We start from the raw sequence: 18,596 nt of genomic DNA on the forward strand, positions 1-18,596 counted from the left end.
CTGGTTTACATTTTAAAGGATTACTCTTTGGCGGTGTGGAAGTAAGGAGACCAGTTAGAAGACTATTGCAAAAATCCAGGCTTGAGAGAGGTTACGTTGCACTAAAATGGTAGTAAAGTTGGTGAGACTAAGTCATATTCCAACATATTTTGAAGGGCTTAACCAAAAGGGATATGCTAATAACTGTTCTAGACCCTGGAGATACTTTGACTGAAAGATTGGATGAAGGTCATGAAAGAAAAAGAGGTGGCATAGATGAGTCAAAGGTTTTTGACCTGAGCAACTTAAAGGATTGAAATGCCATTAACCAAGCTGGAGAAGACAACAGGAAGAGCAGGTTTTGGAGTCTGAAGGTTTAGATGCCTGGTAGACCTCCTCTTGGAAATGTCAAGTCAATATTTAGATACATGAGTCTGGAGTGCTGGGCAGAGGTTTTGGCCAGAGATACACACTTGGGAGTGATCAGTGTCTAAGTAATATTTAAAGCCATGAAAGTAGATAAGATCAGCTAGGGAAGGAGTGTCAACAGAAAAGAAAAGAAAGCCAAGCACTGAGTTCTGGGCTACACTGAGGGATTAAGGAAATTAGGAGGTATTGGCAAAAGAGATTGAAGAGTAGCCATAAGGAAGGAGGAAAACCAGGAGAGTGAGGCATCCTGGAAGCAAAGAAGAAAGTATTTCAAAGGTGAGGGAGTGATCACTCTGGCAATTGGCCATGATGACATGGAGGTCTTTGGTGACCTTGATAAGCACTTGTTGGTGGAGTGGCTGGGAAAAAAAAGCCTTATTATAATGAGTTTAACAGAGAACTAGAGCCAGTGAGTATAGGTGACTCTTCTGAGGACTTTTATAAAGGGGAACAAAGAAATAGGACAATAGCTGGAGGAGGAAAGTGCATCAGGAAGAGGGGTTTTTTGGTGTTTGTTTATACTATAGCAGTTTTCTATTGCTGCTATAACAAATTACCACAAACCTAGTGATTTAAAACAACACAACTTAATTATCTTACAGTTGTGTAGATTAGAAGTCCAACTTGGGTCTCACTAGGTTAAAATCAGGGTGCCAGCAAGACTATGTTCCTTTCTAAAGACTCTAGGGGAGAATCTGTTTTCTTGTCTTTTCTAGCTTCTGGAGTTCATCCACATTCCTTGGCTCATGGCCCCCTTCCTCCATCTTTAAAGCCAGCAATGTTACATCACTCTGAACATTCTTCCATGGTCACATCTCCCTCTGATTGTCATATTCTGCCTCCTTCTTCTACTTTTAAGACGCTTGTGATTACACTGTGCCCATCGTGATAACACAGCATAAACTCCCTATTTTAAGGTCAGCTCGTTAGCAACCTTAATTTCATTCTTAATTCCTCTGTTATGTAACCTAACATAGTCACAGGTTCTGGAATTAGGATGTGGACATCTTTGGGGAGCCTACCATACATGGGATACATTACAGCATACTTGTTGATGGGAATAACCCAATAAAGAGAGAGAGAACCTGATGACGCTGGGGAGGGCAGAATCGTTGGAGTGACATGAGTGAGCAAATGGAGGAACTGGTTTTCCATAGGAGCAAGGAGGGTTCCTCTCAATTTAACAGAAAATGAGTGAGAAGACAACAAATGGGGACAGATGCTGGCTGGTGGGTAAATGTGGGTGGTGTGGGAGCTCACGGGAGTCATTTCTTTCTCAGTGACTCAGAAGCAAGGTCATGGACTGACAGCAAGGATGGGGGGAAGGTGTTGAAGGTGTGAGAAGACAGAAGTTATAAAACTGACATCGAAGAGATTAGGAGCATGAAAGAAATAGAGAAATGTCACGAGTACCTAGGTAGCATCAAGGGCCCACTTGACGTCTGTTGTCATTATTTAAAGTGTGCCCATTCAGCTTGTTTCCTCCAGCCAGGTAGACAAAACATGGGTACATTAATTAGCCAGGTTAGGTTAACTGCTCGACAAATTCCAAATCTCAGTGCCTTAACCAACCAAAGTCGATTTCTCACTAAGAAATTAACATGGACTATCTCACCTAATCCATACAATGGTTGAATAAAATGAATACCATTATTATGCTCTTTTCCAGATGAAGAAACTAAAGAATTAATTGAAGCAAGCCTAAACCATAATTTTTGGTTTAGGTATTAGTTTTATTTGGGGGTATTTTTAAAAAAATTTTTGCCTCATAAGATTAATTCAGAAAATGTCATTTGGTCACTATACTCATTCATTAACAAACTATTATTAGAATCAACTATGTTAGGCTATGTATTTCAAATTATGAACCATAATATTATGATATTAGGAATCTTTGTCTTTTAGTAGTTGGAGCAGCATTTCTTCAATTAATTACCAGAGCCCAGTAACTTATTTTCTAGGTAATTCTTATTTCTTATTTTGGTTTGGTTTATTCATATTCTCTCTTCTTGCATCTTGTTTAGTATTTTAATTTTCCTAAGCATTTATCTATCTTATTTTTTCAGATTTACTAGTATGGAAGTAATAACTTTCCTCAAAAATTCTTAATTCAACTTCACATTATTTTTTTAATATCATTCCTGAATTTAGAAATAATTGTGATTTTTTTTTTTAAAAAGCAATTCTTTATTTATGTAGAATTTTCTATACCCTTTTAATATACTACTTGTAGTTTTGGCGCTTTTAAGCTATTAACTTTAAAGTTAATACAGATTAACTCAAACACCTTTACTTCATTTAAAAGAAAGAAGCTCCTCCTACTGTTTTACTGAATTAATGCTAATTGTTACATTCTATTTCATGTACAGAGAATTAGAATTCCACTTATGTAGGTAAAACCAGAACGTAAGCCATGTCTCTTAACATTCAAAAGTTTCTTACATGCAATAAAAATTGCAAGTGATCATTACGAAATTATTGACTTAGGTAGTAAACACCAAGGGTCAATTCAGCTATGCTTCTTTGTTGTTTGGATATGGAGTTCCCCTCCTTGGACCAAAGAAGAGAGCGCAGCATAGTAAAATTAAATGTTGGCTTTGGGTCAGGACACTTACTAGTTATGTGCCCTTGAACAAGTAACCAGTTACTGAATATTTATTGGCACCCATGGATAATTAGGCACTTTATTAGGAGTTAGGGATTCGTGAACAAGAAATACTGGCCCCTGTCCTTCTATCTTACCCCTGGACAAGCAGAGACATGAGCTATAACCCTGGTTCTTTTATTGTCTTTTGGTGCATGTGCAAGTCACTAAAGTATTTAAGCCTCGGTTTCCTAATCTGTGAAACAGAGGTGATAATACTTACCTCACAGGGTAGTTGTAAGAATTAAATGATAAAAATGCTTATGTAGAATACCTAGTACATAACAGGTATATAGTAACTGTGTGTTCCTTTTCTTTCTGTGTTTTTTTCTTTCTTTAGATCTGATCTCAGGGTGGGGGGATGGGGGGAAAAAGGAGCCTCACCTTGAGGCAGGAGCAATAGTGCCCTTTCAGTGTAATTACAGCACCCCCAAATAATTGCATACTATATAGTCTGAGTTCCTGAAACATCAGTGCATGGTTTTTCCCAGCCCTGGCACTACTGACATTTTTGGCAGAATAATGCTCTGTTGTAGGGGGCTGTCCTGTGCATTGTGGGGCGTTTAGCAGCATCCCCGGCCTCTACCCACTAGATGCCAGTAGCAGCTCCCTGGTTATGAAAATCAAAACTGTCTCCAGACATTGCCAAGTGTTCCCTTGGGGGAAAGTCACTCCTGGTTGTGAACCTCCACATTAGTGGATCATAAATTCACATGTAGTGGGTCTTGAGCATTTTAAAAAGTTAAATGGCATAAAGTTGACAAGAACAGAAATCTTAGTAAGTATTACAGGCAGTCAAGTATTGCTTAGTGATATAAATTTCTTACTGTGAGTGGTCAAAAATTTGAAAGCCACTGTACTCAATGAAAACTTTCATATAAATTCATTTAATCAGAAAACTCTACAAAATAAGCAGGACAGATGTTATCCTGTCTCACAAATCAGAAAATTGACTGTCAGATCAGTTGAATGACTTGCCCTCAGGGTTACTCAGTAGGCTAAAGGAAAGATGTGAAACCCAACCCAGGTCTCTCAACTTTTAATGACAAGGTGTAAAGGGGATTGTCACCTGAGGGCAAAGATCTCCCGAAGGGTCCACAAGGGAAGAGATATTAGAGTGAGAGGTCTTTGGTGGTGGGTCCAATCATTAAAATTTAATATCAAAACGTTAGATAGAAATTTGAATAATATTTTATCAAGATATTATTTTTCCACACCGCTAACCTTTGTATACCCACAGTTAATTGGGGAATGAATAAATTAATGAATGAACATGGACCACACAAATCCCAGTGGTCAGTCAGCCAGGCCCTCTGATCACCTCCAGACAATCAGGCAGGCTGCTCCCTTTACATGGAATCTCCCTCTGCTCTCTTTCCCCACTGACTTCTAGAATCAGCTCTTCAGTAGTCCTCCGAGGGACACTGTCCACAAGTCCCCAGACAGGCTGATTTCCCCTTCTGTGCTCCTTCCATAAACCTTACCAAATTATGCTGTAATTTTCTGTTCCACGTTTGTTCCCTGATAACTCCCTGTGCCTTTACTCCCTCCCCTGTCATCCCAGAGGTAGAAACTATGCTCTATTTCAAAAACCAAATAAACCACAGCACTCACCACAGTGCTTGGCAATGCAGTTGCTGTTTAATACCTGTTGCCTGAATGGAAGGAAAGCAGACAGACAAAGCAATTATCTCATACTATGGAAGCAAAAGACTGTTGCTGCTCCCTGCCGCCCTGAGGGGACAACTATACCGTCCATTTCACCCTATGGGATGAGTTTTCTTCCCGGAGGACAGCAGTGGGACCTCTAGCGCCCCCTGGTGGCAGGTGGGGGTGTGAGCACTGCAGGCGGCTCGCCCTGCTGCCCAAGCCAGGCTCCAAGAACCATCTGCATTCCCCCCCGACTCAGCCATCTGGAGTTTGTGCCCTCACTGCCTAGTCTTAGACCCTAAACTGTCCTCACTCTGTGTCCCCACCTTCGGTGATAAGACTCACTTAGGATCCCTGTTAAACTGATGGCTTCCCAGGACCCGCCCTGCAAGATTCTGATTCAGCGGGTTGGAGATGAGGCCCCCAAGACTGTGTATTTTTAACTAGTACCCCAAGTGATTCTCACTACCATGGCTGTTTGGTAAACTAATCATCTTCGTTTCACTCACGCTGTAGAATTAGGGCAGTTGTTTATTTTTCAGTGACTTTACCTCTAAGTGAACTTGGGAATATATTATTGGTTAAGAGACGAAACGCTCCTGAGGTCCTTGAAGGTGTAGCTTATTCGTATTTCGAGTATATTATCCTGCACCTTTTACCTTCCTTGTCAGCAGCAGGGTGACTGGAGAGAGGGCGGCTTTCGAGGGCGACCCCAAACCTCAGAACTGTTCCGGCCACGTGAGCCAGACCAGGCACGTGACCCCGGCGCCAGGATGACCCTGGAGTGGCATCGGCCCCAGCCCACCCCTTCCTCCGAGGGGACCAGCAGCACAGGCTCTCTCGCCGGAGTCTCGACGCAGGAAGACAATCGGGGAGGGCTTTCCTTTAACGAGACGCACTGGCTGAAGCGGCCCGGGGCAAGGAGAGCGGAGCACAATAGGCCCCACTTTCTGGCCCCCTTTCCACCAGGCGCACGCCCGCACCTCAGTCAGAGGCGGGGGCGAAGTTAGGAAGCTCTCGCTGCTGGTCGCGCGTCTTCCTTTCGAGCCGGACGCAGTCAGGCTATCTTGTTCACGGGGTCTGAGGGGCTCTGGTGGGAAACATAACTGCGAAAGTTTTTGAACAGGGAAGAGGTCTTCGGCCGCCCGTGGCCTGAGGAAATCCTTCTGGGCCGAATAAATAGTGGCCTCTTGTCTGAGGGCCCTCCGGACTAAACAATGTCTGCTCCTGTGGGGAGGAGCGGGACTCTTCATAAAATAACACGGTACACAGAGAGCAAATCTTTTGCCCAAAGGCCTCCTCTCGGGATACGCGGGCCGACCTCCAAACCTCCTGAGTCACCCTGAGGTGAGCCACACGCGCAGGCGCACGACTACTCGGCGGCAAGGGCGGGGCGCTCTGGGGCGGGGCTAAGGCCAGTCACGTGGGCCACGAAGCCCTCTCCGCGATTTCCCTACAAGGACTTGGGCTGTCGGGCCCCGCCCCTGGCCTGGCCCTGGAATGTGCGGAGGGGCAAACCCACAGGACAGAGTCAACCATTTGCCAAGAGGAAAGGGGGAAAGAAAAGCTTACATTGTAAGAAGAGGTATTAAAAAAAAGGAAAACTCAGTCATCAGACCGGGCGAACCATTACACCTTCTTCTACGTTCTACGTTGCCCGCTTGACACGTCCTTCCCGTGCACTTGGTCAAAACTGCGCCCTTTGAGCACACCGGCAACTCCCCCGCCCCGTCACCCTTCCATTAAGCCAGGCTCACACTGTTAGCAGAGAATGGTGACTGGCTTCCTTCCGGTCCGCTAAGCGGAGGCCGGAAGTGTTGTTTGCAGCGTCTCTGGGAGTGGAAGGGAGTCGGTAGCGGCAGTCAGGGCAGCGAGGGGTTCCCTGAAGCGCTCGGGTTCTCGCGGCTGAGCAGGGTGAGTGGTGCTCGCGGTCGGGCGCGTGAGGCCCATGCCGGGGCGCATCCCCTCGGGACGGCTTGGGGTGGGGGGTCAGTGGCGCTCCCCGGGCGCCGGGAGCGCACCTGGGCAGGTGTACCAGCCGGTTCCCGGGTTTCGAGCCCCAGTGCCAGCTCCAGCATCGAAGGCCGCGGCCGGAAGCGGCCCAGACGCCGACTTCGTTCCTTTGCCCAAACTAGGAGCTCGGGAAGTGTGGCTTAGTCTGCTGGCGCCGCGAACTTGGGCGGCAGCAGGCCTGCGAAACCCGAGCCCCGCGGAGCTGACTCTGGGACTAAGTTTAGTTTATAACGTAAACTTGCCCGATTCAAGAGAGTTTGCGTAAAAACTTTAGCCCAGTGCGCCCCCCTCCCCCACCCCGCGCTGCAGCTGTTGTTGCAGCTGTGTGGCTACGTTTAGTGGGAATAACCACTTCAAATTAGCAACTTCCTCAGCTCAGTGTCCACTTTTGTAATTAGCGTTTTATTTTTAAGTGATATTTGGACAAAGAGGAGTTCGGGGTTTAGTTTGCGGCTCCAGAAAAACTCCAAAATACAATACCGTGTTACTCTTGGGTGGAGACTCGGGGTTAAGTCAATTTCCCAAAGTGTTTCCTTTTAAAGTAATTGAATTGGTTTATCAAAGAGTGTATCAGTTCTTTATAGAACTTTGGAACAGAAGTAAGCGTTAGGTTGAGATTTTAACTTAAGTGCAAAAAGTTTTATATCTAAAGGTGAAGAAAGTGAATGTTTCCTAAAATTACTACTATTTGTTTCATGTTCTGGAAGGCTTTTGATAAAACTTAACCAGAAAAAGCTTTTTATTTAAAAAAGTGAGGCTTTACTGGCAAGTGAACCACGACAAAGTATTGCCTTTGTCAAGTGCTGAGAACTTTTTGGGTGTGGCAGTCTGAGGGAACTAATCCTACCTTCTACCGGAAGTTTGCGTAGGAATTGAAAACTTGTTTTAGTTGGAACGGAAGCACCAGCCTGAAAATGTACTTTTAAAAAGCCGTGGTTAGCACCAAAAAATTACATATACTTAGCTTTAAAAAAAGAAGTGCATTGATTAAATGAGACGGTAGATTTGGTCTGGATTTGGAAAGCAGATACTACGTGCTCTCACATTAGGAAGTGTTTTCTAAAATGGGAGTTCTTCCTTAAAGAATATAATCATATTTCCAGAATACTATCAATTTCAGTGTTAGTTCTGTAGAAAAAGTCTTCGGATTAGTTTACATTTATTACCACTACAAACGCTGGACTCTAGGATTCTAACTAGGGTAATCTAATGTAATATTGGTATGGATTAATCCCATTTTATAAATGAAACCAAAGTATCTAGAAATTCTGAAAAATCTTCTGGTTGCCCTTGATGTGTGGGGAAAGCCTCTTTGAGGATCTTTATTTTCCATTTCCCCATCACTTAATCTAGTCTAACATCTTCCTTACATAGTTTGTATCCCTCCTTTTGTCATAACCCTGAATGATTCTCTTCCTATTTGATCAAGCTAAAAGGATAAATCTAGAAATTCATTACCACCAACACTCCCCTTCCCTGATTAAGACAAGATTATACTCCTTCAGATCTGTAAACTGAATCTCCTTGACTGAATCTCTTCTATATATTTAATAGAAGCTGGCTCTGCAAGTCTGTGGGTTTTCAAGTTCCATACAACACATACCTTCACACCAAAGATCTTTAATTAAATGCTTCAAAAATACACTCTAGACTATAACTTAGGATGAGTGAGGACATAACTCGGAAATCTCAGGTGCCTTCATGGCAATCTTCCCACCCTAAATAAAGAATAGTTACATTGATGAATAAAATATTTTCAATTTTATTTTGCCCTAGCTTATGAGAGTTGTGTGTTTGCTGAAGGCTTGTTACATGAAGAGGGTTACAGGTTGACTCGTTTGGGGAGAGTAAAAGTGGACAGCATACTAGAATTGTAGCAAGGAGGACAATGACAGTATCTATCATCAGTGATCTTCTCCTTCGGATCATAGCACTGTTCCTCATTTGGCTCCTTCTCCGCCAGTGTTTATTCCACCCATACTTTCAGTTTGGTAGGGGAAAATAAAAAACACCTTTTGCTTATTTTGAAATAACTGACTGCAAAGCTGAACTCCCTGTCACTAAAAGGATCTGGGTTTCTGGTGGGAGATAAACTCACAGATCAGAATCCAACCTCCTTGAAAAAGTAAAGGCCCATGTAGTAACTTGCCCAACGGTATACTACCAGTTTTTGGTAGAATTAGCTACCCTAATTTGTTAGAATTAAGACTAACATTTAAGTCTCTTAATTCTAAGGACGTCTTGTAGCTTTTAGGATTTTTCAGTCTTCTCCCCCCGCCCAAATCTTTTAGAAACAAAGATCTTTTCTGAACTCACAATATTTGATAATCATGTACCACCTTTGAGTTATTTTTCATTTTTGTTACGCATTGTTTTAACTTGAGAGCCATACTCCTGGAATGAAAACTATGTGACTCATTTCGTAAGTTGAACCAATCATCTCATTTCTTTAAAGTTGCCTCCCCAACTATATTTTAAGCTCCTTGAAGATAGCACACCTACCTTACATTTCTTAATTCTTAAATAATAATCAGCGCTCATGACATTTAATGCACATGAATGTAATTCTACTGATCATATTAAAGGTCGATGGTTAAGTATCGAATGAGCTAAAGAAAAATTCTGTGAGACCACTGTCAGTGCTGACCCCAAAAATACCTTTATAATGTTTAAAAACTATGTTAGAATGCATTTACAAATTTAAAGAATGCATGATTTTAAAAAGGCTAAATAGGGGACTTTCCTGGTGGCACAGTGGTTAAGAATCCGCCTGCCAGTGCAGGAGACACGGGTTCGAGCCCTGGTCCGGGAAGATCCCACATGGCCGTGGAGCAGCTAAGCCCGTGGACCAGAACTACTGAGCCTGCACTCTAGAGCCCTCGTGCCACAACTACTGAAGCCCACGCACCTAGAGCCTGTGCTTCGCAACAAAGAGAAGCCACCGCGATGAGAAGCTGCCCAACCCAATGAAGAGTAGCCCCCACTCACCGCAACTAGAGAAAGCCCGCACGCAGCAACAAAGACCCAACACAAGCAAAAATAATAAATAAATTTATTTATTAAAAAAAAAAAAAGCAGCTGTAAAAAGGCTAAATAGGAAATACATCAAAATTCAAGAATGAGAGTGGGTGTGTGTTACTTTATAATCCAAACTAAGTTTTAAAAAGGTGTATAGAGGACCCACACCAAATTGAGTATTATGAGTTTTTTTGTTTTTTTATAAATTTATTTATTTATGTTTGGTAGTGTTAGGTCTTCGTTGCTGTGCACTGGCTTTCCTCTAGTTGTGGCGAGCGGGGGCTACTCTTCGTTGTGGTGCGTGGGCTTCTCATTGTGGTGGCTTCTCATTGCGGAGCACAGGCTCTAGGTGCACGGGCTTCAGTAGTTGTGGTTCATGGGCTCTAGAGTGCAGGATCAGTAGTTGTGGCGCACAGGCTTAGTTGCTCCATGGCATGTGGGATCTTCCCAGACCAGGGCTCAAACCCATGTCCCCTGCATTGGCAGGCGGATTCTTAACCACTGCGCCACCAGGGAAGCCCTATGAGGTGTCGTAGATTAAAAAAATCAGTTGTATCAACCACTTGACCTATAATTTTCATCAGTTTCTTTGTTGTTAAAATAACTGACATTTGTGCATCATTAGGGGAATATAATGTAGTCAAACAAAACAGACTGTTTTTAAAGATGTGCTTTGTTTTGCAAAGACATGGCATACCTAAAATATTAAAGAGATGTGGACTGGTAAATATATGCCACTCATTGGGTCTCAACCGCTAACCCAAGTCCTGGAGTCCATTTAAGAGACGGAAGAATAATACATATATGCTATAACTCCTTGTAGTTTTTAAAACTATATTTAGAATAGAGGGGGACATTACAGTTCCATATAGTTTAGATAATAGTGGGATTTACTGCGTCTAGAGGTGTTACAGAGTGAAAATATGCATTCATGAAAGGGTGATTAAAGGAAACTTGGAAACTAGGGAAGAGTATATATCATAATTGCTATGTCACGTAGGGTATATCTTACCAGCAACACATTCCAGTGTATCCTAGGAGTGCTATATTTAATGGACTGGAATTTGTGACTCTCCTTTGTGGAATTTCCTTCTAAAATCTGAGCTTTCCTTCTAAAATTTAGCTTAAAAAAAAAAAATCTGAGGCAGAGTCAGAGCTTTTCTAATTATTTCCATAATTGAATTTAGCCTGGCTGATGTGGTGTAATCAAGGAAAGAATGTAAGAAGTTTTTAAACTCATGTGGAGCGTTGTGTTCTAAAGCCACTTTGCAGTACTGACATCTAGGTAGTACTTCATTCTTTGCAATCCACAGACTTATTTTTAGAGTAAGGGCATAGTGTTTTGCTACATCATAGTTAAATGTTGTTTTCAGAACGTAAGCTTTAAAATTGTTGTCCTGGTCAGAGAGTGAAATCAGTAGTGCCTATTTTAGACCTGCTTCAAAGAATATAACTGAATACAGTGTCTTAGTCTTGTGGGTTAGAGGTCTTGCAGACTGCCATTGCCACCTCAGCTCTGAAAGATGGTATGGTAAAATTTTATTATCTGATGACTCTGGGATTTTTAACTTCAAACAAATTTTTATCGTATTAAAGATTGTGTTGAAAGGAAAATTACCTCTTCATCTTAGGTATTATTAAACGTTATTTTTAACTTAAATTTTACAGGGATAAATTTAGATTAGAGAGCAAAGGTAGTTTCCATACCTCTTAAAATACTTTCTAAAGCTTTTTAAAAACTAAAATGCTTTAAAAATTTTTATTGTGCTCTGATTTTTGTTTAGAGGACTTAGTCACCTCAAGTGATTTAGCTTAGCTCTGTGCAACAAATTGGTTAGGATAGAGTGGAAATACTTACAAAACTTAATTATTGATGAATTACCTTTGGAGTTTTCTATACTTTTTCAGTTAGCCTTTTAACAGGTATCTTTCCTGAAGTACTTTGATTCCAGTAGTGAGGGTGCGATAAGAAATGTTAGTTGTGAGTGGAAGAATGGTATTTGGCAGTAAGATTAGGAGATGAAGACCTGTCGCATCAGTTAATCCTCCTTCCTTCTTTCTGTCCACGTTAGAATGGGAGGCTGGTTTCAGCTAGGGCTGCAGAAGGATAGACCTGTTGAAGATGAGTTAGTGTCCCTCAGTACTCCACAGCACTGATGTACAGAACCCAACGTTTTTTGTTTCTTGTTTTCTGTATTGTTATTAAGCTAGTAGATTGGGTTATTGGTCCTTAATCAGCTGTCCAGTAGTACTGGGGACAGGAAATCTTGTTGATAATTCTCTGAGCTTTGAATTAATGTTGGTCGTAGTTTCGTCACAACTGCTAAGGATGAGTGAACTCAAAGCATGAGTCTGGTTTTTCTCTTTGTAGATTGAGTCTCTGCATAATGGTATCGATTAGTTAGAGATTTTTGCCAAGTGATACTATCCTGTGGAATAGTCTTTAGACATATCTCTAAGTGGCTCAAACATAGCAGGAAGGTTGGTTCAGTTTACTTTTTGTTATTTCTTGTATTTCCCTTCTTTGTTAGGATTTAACCGCCACCATGTCGAGCAAAAGAGCAAAGACCAAGACCACCAAGAAGCGCCCCCAACGCGCAACCTCCAATGTGTTTGCCATGTTTGACCAGTCACAAATTCAGGAGTTCAAGGAGGCCTTCAACATGATCGATCAGAACAGAGATGGTTTCATCGACAAGGAAGACTTGCATGATATGCTTGCCTCCCTGGGTAATGATCAGTTTTAACATTAATAAATCAAACAGAATTTCTATAACACCTTTTATATTTATTTCTTAAGCCAATCTAATGATGCTTTGTGAAGCCAATCTAATGATGTTACAGTTCACTAAGATTCAAAGTCCGGAGCATTGTTTCCCAAAGCGTGGTCCCCGGACCACCTGCAGATTTCTGGCCAAGTCTCCGGGTTAGGCTGGGGGCCAGCTGTGTACGTGCATGCACTGCAAACACTGATCTTGATTATGAGAGCAGTGTTATTCCTCCTGACATCCCAGTGGAACAGCACACAGTCTCCAGACTCTTAAAACGGATCCTATTCATTGAGAAGACTTTTTTCCAAATAGTTTTGCTATCTTGAATGCAAATAGCAAACCATTTAAATGATCATCTTTCTTGTCAAAATGTTTACCATGATGAATTGTTGATGCGTTTTGTGGTGTAATTATCACCCTCTTAAAATAGGACCCTCTTTTTTGTTTAGGGAAAAATCCAACTGATGAGTATCTGGACGCCATGATGAATGAGGCTCCAGGTCCCATAAATTTTACCATGTTTCTCACGATGTTTGGTGAAAAGTTAAATGGCACCGATCCAGAAGATGTCATCAGAAACGCTTTTGCTTGCTTTGATGAAGAAGCAACTGGTAAGTCTGAGGTAACCTTTAATTACCAAGTGATTTAATTTTTGGTTATGGCAACTAAAATATATAATAACTTGAAATATGATGACATATAATACCCTCAGGTTTATACCATACCTGTTTTGGGGGATTTTGGTGGACAGGTTTTGCTTATGCCTTGTTAGTCACTCACTTCACTGCCTCTGTCCTTAAATATTTAATTTACAATTTAATAGGTATATTTGAAACTTCTTTAGGAAACTTACGTTACTCCTTTACTAGAATAATTCCACAAGGGTCAGGCACTCAGTAAATGTGTGTCAAACAAATATCTTTTACTGGAGCAATCTTGGAAAAAGTTTAAATTGCTGTAGGCGGTGATACCAGTACAATCCTATGTTTGTTTATCAGGCACCTCTCAGCTCTGAGAGTGTTTAGATCTGGTATCTAACCTTTCCCTCTGGAATCAGGTGCCCCGGTTTCATAATCCTATTCTGCATAATAGCTGTGTGATTTCAGGCGAGTTACTTAACTTCTCTAAGCCTCTGTTTTCTTATTTGTAAGATGGACAGTAATATTACCTACCTCATAGGGTTGTTGTGAGGATTAAATGAGGAAATGAGATAGTAGCTTACTGCCTGCATGGAGTGAACTCTCAAAGACACCCAAAAGGTTAACTAAATACATGCCTGATAAGGGGGTAACTCATGGCAAGTTTTTGAGAAGGAAGGCACACCCTCTGGTTACACATTACTTGGACTAAACAGTCCAAGCATAGTTTGGGCATGGAAGCATAGTCTCCCCACTCTGGCTTTCAAGGCTCCACACGATAGAACCTCATTTGGCCTGTTCAAGTAGACCACCCTCAACTCTTCCTAACCTCCTTCCAGACTCCTCCATGCGTTGTTGCCCTGACTTACCTCCACCATTTCTGCCTCTGCCTTTCCTCCTTATACCACCTCCTTCCTCCTTCCCCTTGAAATCAAGACTCTGAACAGTTATTTCTGGAAGGGGTAGGGAAGGGGCAGGCAGAAGAGACTTTTTTCCTGCTAAAAACATTTGTGTATTGATTGAATTTTTTACAGTCAGTGGGTATTACTTTTTTAGTGGAAGGGAATAAAACCATAAAAGAGTAAAGTGTCTTATTTATTCTTCAAAGTCATCTCAATGGTCACATTCTTTATAGAGCCTTACCTGTGTTTTCATACTATTTTGTCCTGACCTCTGGGAAAACTTAAAAGCTCTCCCTTTCCCTCTCCAAAGTATTTTATGTATGTCTCTACTGGCACATACTCTACCTGAGCTTCTACTTTAGTTGTGTGCTTATTTCTAATCAGTCTCTCCCTGCTCCCAGGATAATGGCTGTGTCTTCACCAGCGTTACATTCCCATCTTCGTAACCCCTCCCAGCTCCTACCACAGTCCCTTGCACATAGTCAATGATGATTTTACATGATAGTTGAACGACTTGGCTGGAGATGAAGATTTATTTCTACAAGCTAAAAGGCTAAGATTTGGATAACTTTTTTTTTTTAATCTAGGATTGAATTAGCAAAAACAATCCATAAATCTAGAGTTTCTTTTGTGAACTGACCTTACACTTTAAACTCATAGGAAATATATTATCAATGTTTTAGCTTAATTTCACATACAAGGAAGTTGTCAGATTTTTCTTTTTTTACTTTATGAATTTCAAAATTTCTGTGCTTGAATGGTCATTTATTACCTTTGGATTACTGCATTAGTGGGTCTCAATCACGATTGCTCATGGGATTTACTGGGGAGCCTTTTAAAAATATCAGTGACAGATAATAAGTCAAGGGTGGCCTCTGGGGTTGTTTTGTTTTGAGCTGCCTGGATGATTCTTATGTGCAGTCAGGCTTTATGAGAACCCTGCTTTCACGAGTCCAGAGTATAAAGCATTCCTCTCAGCTCACCACTATACCCCCAATGCCTATCCCAGTGTCTGCAACATAGTTAATGCTCAAATATCTACTCAGTGTTTTTGCACATCCTGGGCCTGAACATATTTGTTACTGAATCTAAAATTGGATTTGCTTAAAAAAATTTTTTTTTAATCTCATTTTACATATAAAGAAAAAGAAGGAGGTAAAGTGAAATGCCTGAAGTAACATAGCTTGTTAAAACTGGACCTCAAGACTTCAGTATTCTTTCCACTTAAGTACTTTATCGATGTTTATGATGATTTTAGTGTATTTACTTGTAGAATAAGTGTGACCATGCTATTCTAAGGAACCATGAGGCTTAGATTCCTTAATCATACTTTATGGCTTGTGGTTAGGCATTGGCTTAGCCACTGTTATCAAGAGATCAGGAGATGGATGTCAGGTGAGGTCAGTAGAGCAGAGCAGGTTAATGTCACTAAGCAACAGGGCATTTTCTAGGCAGCTGTCTGCTGAGGCTGGCTTTAGCACGTCAAGACCTCATACTTCATACATTTGCATGCTTCTAGTTCTTAACATACAGCCCATGCTTAGTCAAGCGTAGGTGCCCCTTGCAGTTACTCCTCAGAGTAGTGTGTCTTCTGATCCCTGCTTCTTTTGTCTTTAGGCACCATTCAGGAGGATTACCTGAGAGAGCTGCTGACCACAATGGGAGATCGGTTTACAGATGAGGAAGTGGACGAGCTGTACAGAGAAGCACCTATTGACAAAAAGGGGAATTTCAATTACATTGAGTTCACGCGCATCCTTAAACATGGAGCGAAAGACAAAGATGACTGAAAAGAACTTCAAATTCCAGCCAAACTTTCCTTGTTGCTACTTTGGGTATTTCTGAGACTTTCTCTTAGAGCCTATTGCATGCCCTTAGCTTTACAGCTTTTGCCTTTCTTGTTGTATTTATTCTCAACCATTTGGGGCACATGCATCTCTATAATTCAGACTGGAAATGGGACTTTTTGTCATTTTCAGAATAGAAAATAGGGTAGTTTAACTTACCCCTACCTTCCCCTCCCCCAATAACTGCAGTCTACAAAGAGTCGATATATTTTTTCAGAGAAAGTTATTCACTCAATTTTTTCTGAACCATAATTAAACTTTATGATAGAAACTTACTTGTTTAAAACTTCTTTATTTACCAAAATTGGCTTTTGTTGGTCTTGGTTGCAATTTTTTTTTTAAATTAATTAATTAATTTATTTTTGGCTGCGTTGGGTCTTCGTTGCTGTGCGCGGGCTTCTCAATGAAGTGGCTTCTCTTGTTGCAGAGCATGGGCTCTAGGCATGTGGGCTTCAGTAGCTGTGGCTCAAAGGCTCTAGAGCACAGGCTCAGTAGTTGTGGCGCACGGGCTTAGTTGCCCCGCAGCATGTGGGATCTTCCCCGACCAGGGCTTGAACCCGTGTCTCCTGCATTGGCAGGCAGATTCTTAACCACTGTGTCACCAAGGAAGCCCTTGGTTGCAACTTCTAAAGAAAGGTAGTGGGAATTCCCTGGCGGTCCAGTAGTTAGGACTCCACCTGCACTTTCATTGCCAAGGGCCCGGGTTCAATCCCTGGTGAGGGAATTAAGATCCCACAAGATGCGCGGTGCGGCCAAAAATAAAGAAAGAATGGTAGTGAGGCAAATCCTAGAAAATAATACGGTTGTTAGACCTCCCCTTTACTCCTGCCAGTTTTCCTAACAATCCTACTCCTCTACTATTCTTTCTTCCCCCTTTTTAAAGAAATCCAATTTTAACTGCCTTTATTGAGTTTCCTGCACTTTGCCTTCCAATTTTAAAAATAATTTCCTGTAAAATTTACATGTATATGATAGCTTTGGTAGCTTTAAATCCTAAAGTATAACATACCTGCCAACATCACCCCATGTCTGTTCTAATCTTTTGTACGTAACTTCATGTCATTTAAAATTAGACCAGGCCACTGAGTGTAATTTCAATTTGTCCTAATTTTTAAAACTATTTTAGCCCCAAAGGTTCTATGGAATGCTTCTACCAAAAAGGCGGATTTTTTGTATTGTATTTCAAAGTGTTGGAAACACAATATGGTTGTTGGTTTGTTTTGGGTTTTTTTGTATAGTTTCCTTTTATCACACAGTCCTCATTGAAGTACCGTGTTTATGCAGAGATTCACATGAGTTCATTTGTGAATCTTTGACATTCCTGACCTGCCCATGGTCAGAACAGCTGAAGCTACATGCCTGGGAAAGTGAGGTCATTATTTCAATCCTAAAAATAACTTATGCATTTGCAGGAATGCAGGACTGTTTTCAGAGTTAATCAGAAAATGGTAGACAGTTTCATTCACTTTGGGCTTCAAAAATCTGACTTTCAAGGATTCATAAGTTTAAGAAAGATCTTGAAACACTGGGGGGAAAAGTTGGGTGAAGAGGGTTGACAATTAACCTGTGAAGATGAATAATTGATAATTACTATAACTTTATGTTTTATACTACTATTAACAAGACTGTCCTTGGACAAAACTATTACCTCATTGAATATGCAATTACTGAATGCCTTCAGAGCAGCAGACCTTTACACTCAACAGGATAGGTGAGCTAGATTCTTTAACCTCAGGAGACCAGCTTAAAATAGGAGTAGAAGGACTAATAACAAGACTGCTCTTGGCCCTTTCAAGATTAGAATCTTAGCACCTGCCTTAACTCTGCCTTTAATGTGTTCCTGAATTTCCTTCAGTGGTTTAAGCAAAAAAAGTACTTTTTCCAGGGTATAGCCATGATGCTGAAATTGTTGAACTAAATTTACATTTCAACTGAAAAAAAAACTTCTGCTTTGTTAACAAATTTCCAGTCAAGAACAAATAACATTGTTTCCGTACTGAAAAAAAGGTAGCCTCATCTACTAAAATTATCTCTTGCAGTATCTCCACTTCCATTTCAGATAACTGCTCAAAGAACCAGCCGCGATTAGAAACAGTGGATAGTCTCCCCTGAATGAAATGTCTCCTCATTTAGTAATAGCATTCTATATGTAGTAAGTAGGCTTTGCTTAAGTAAAGATGATTGACAGTAAAAAGCTAAAGCATCTACTCCAACAGTGCATTTGATAGAAAAACTGGTCTCCATGATGAAAGCCAGACTTGAAATAAACCATTTCAAAAGTTGTGATGAAACCAGCCTAATGGGGGCAGCCTCCTTACCCACCTGCTTATGATTACATTGTCATTTGGACTCCAGGGCCCAAATTTTATTTGATCAAGGAGCCTCTATGACTGCATGAGAACGGGACTTTGAGTGCTACTGGGAAAAAGGGAGCAGGCCAGACTATATGAGACAAGTAAAAGCAAATTCTGGAAAGGAAAGGCAACTATTTTTTTTTTTTTACAAAGTATGAGGGGGAAAGGACAGCAAGAGATGTACTAGACTTTGAGAAGTGCAGGCAAGTTGTAAGAAGGATCAGATAGAAGATGGTAAAAGAGCTTAGCAGACAGAACCACAACAGTGTTATGGAAACCAAGTGAATAATTTCAAGAGTGAGGAAGTTAGTCAGTAGTGTTAAACCACAGAAAAATGGGACACAGGAAAGT

General features: G+C 41.2%; 1 protein-coding gene across 2 annotated transcripts; it reads left to right on the top strand.

The window, feature by feature from the left end:
- The first annotated feature begins 6,464 nt into the window (after positions 1 to 6,464).
- LOC309640238 (myosin regulatory light polypeptide 9) lies at positions 6,465 to 16,166 on the top strand. Of its 2 annotated transcripts, none has more exons than XM_082418746.1 (4): positions 6,465 to 6,616; positions 12,265 to 12,463; positions 12,954 to 13,115; positions 15,662 to 16,166. In XM_082418746.1, the coding sequence occupies exons 2-4, from the start codon at positions 12,280 to 12,282 to the stop codon at positions 15,832 to 15,834; spliced, it is 519 nt and encodes a 172-aa protein (XP_082274872.1). In that variant the 5' UTR covers positions 6,465 to 6,616; positions 12,265 to 12,279; the 3' UTR covers positions 15,835 to 16,166. The 2 variants fall into 2 exon arrangements, with proteins under 2 accessions (XP_082274872.1, XP_082274871.1); XM_082418745.1 differs by lacking the exon at positions 6,465 to 6,616 and adding an exon at positions 11,111 to 11,259.
- Positions 16,167 to 18,596: the final 2,430 nt, after the last annotated feature.

The sequence above is a fragment of the Balaenoptera physalus genome (assembly GCF_965194825.1).
Source record: "Balaenoptera physalus genome assembly, chromosome: 12".
Classification (NCBI taxonomy): Eukaryota; Metazoa; Chordata; class Mammalia; order Artiodactyla; family Balaenopteridae; genus Balaenoptera; species Balaenoptera physalus.

What these genes read in the sequence shown, in the direction of transcription:
- LOC309640238 (XM_082418745.1), top strand. An exon ending in TGATATGCTTGCCTCCCTGG is followed by an intron (nt 12,464 to 12,953) that starts GTAATGATCAGT and finishes TTTTTTGTTTAG; the next exon opens with GGAAAAATCCAACTGATGAG. An exon ending in CTTTGATGAAGAAGCAACTG is followed by an intron (nt 13,116 to 15,661) that starts GTAAGTCTGAGG and finishes TTTTGTCTTTAG; the next exon opens with GCACCATTCAGGAGGATTAC.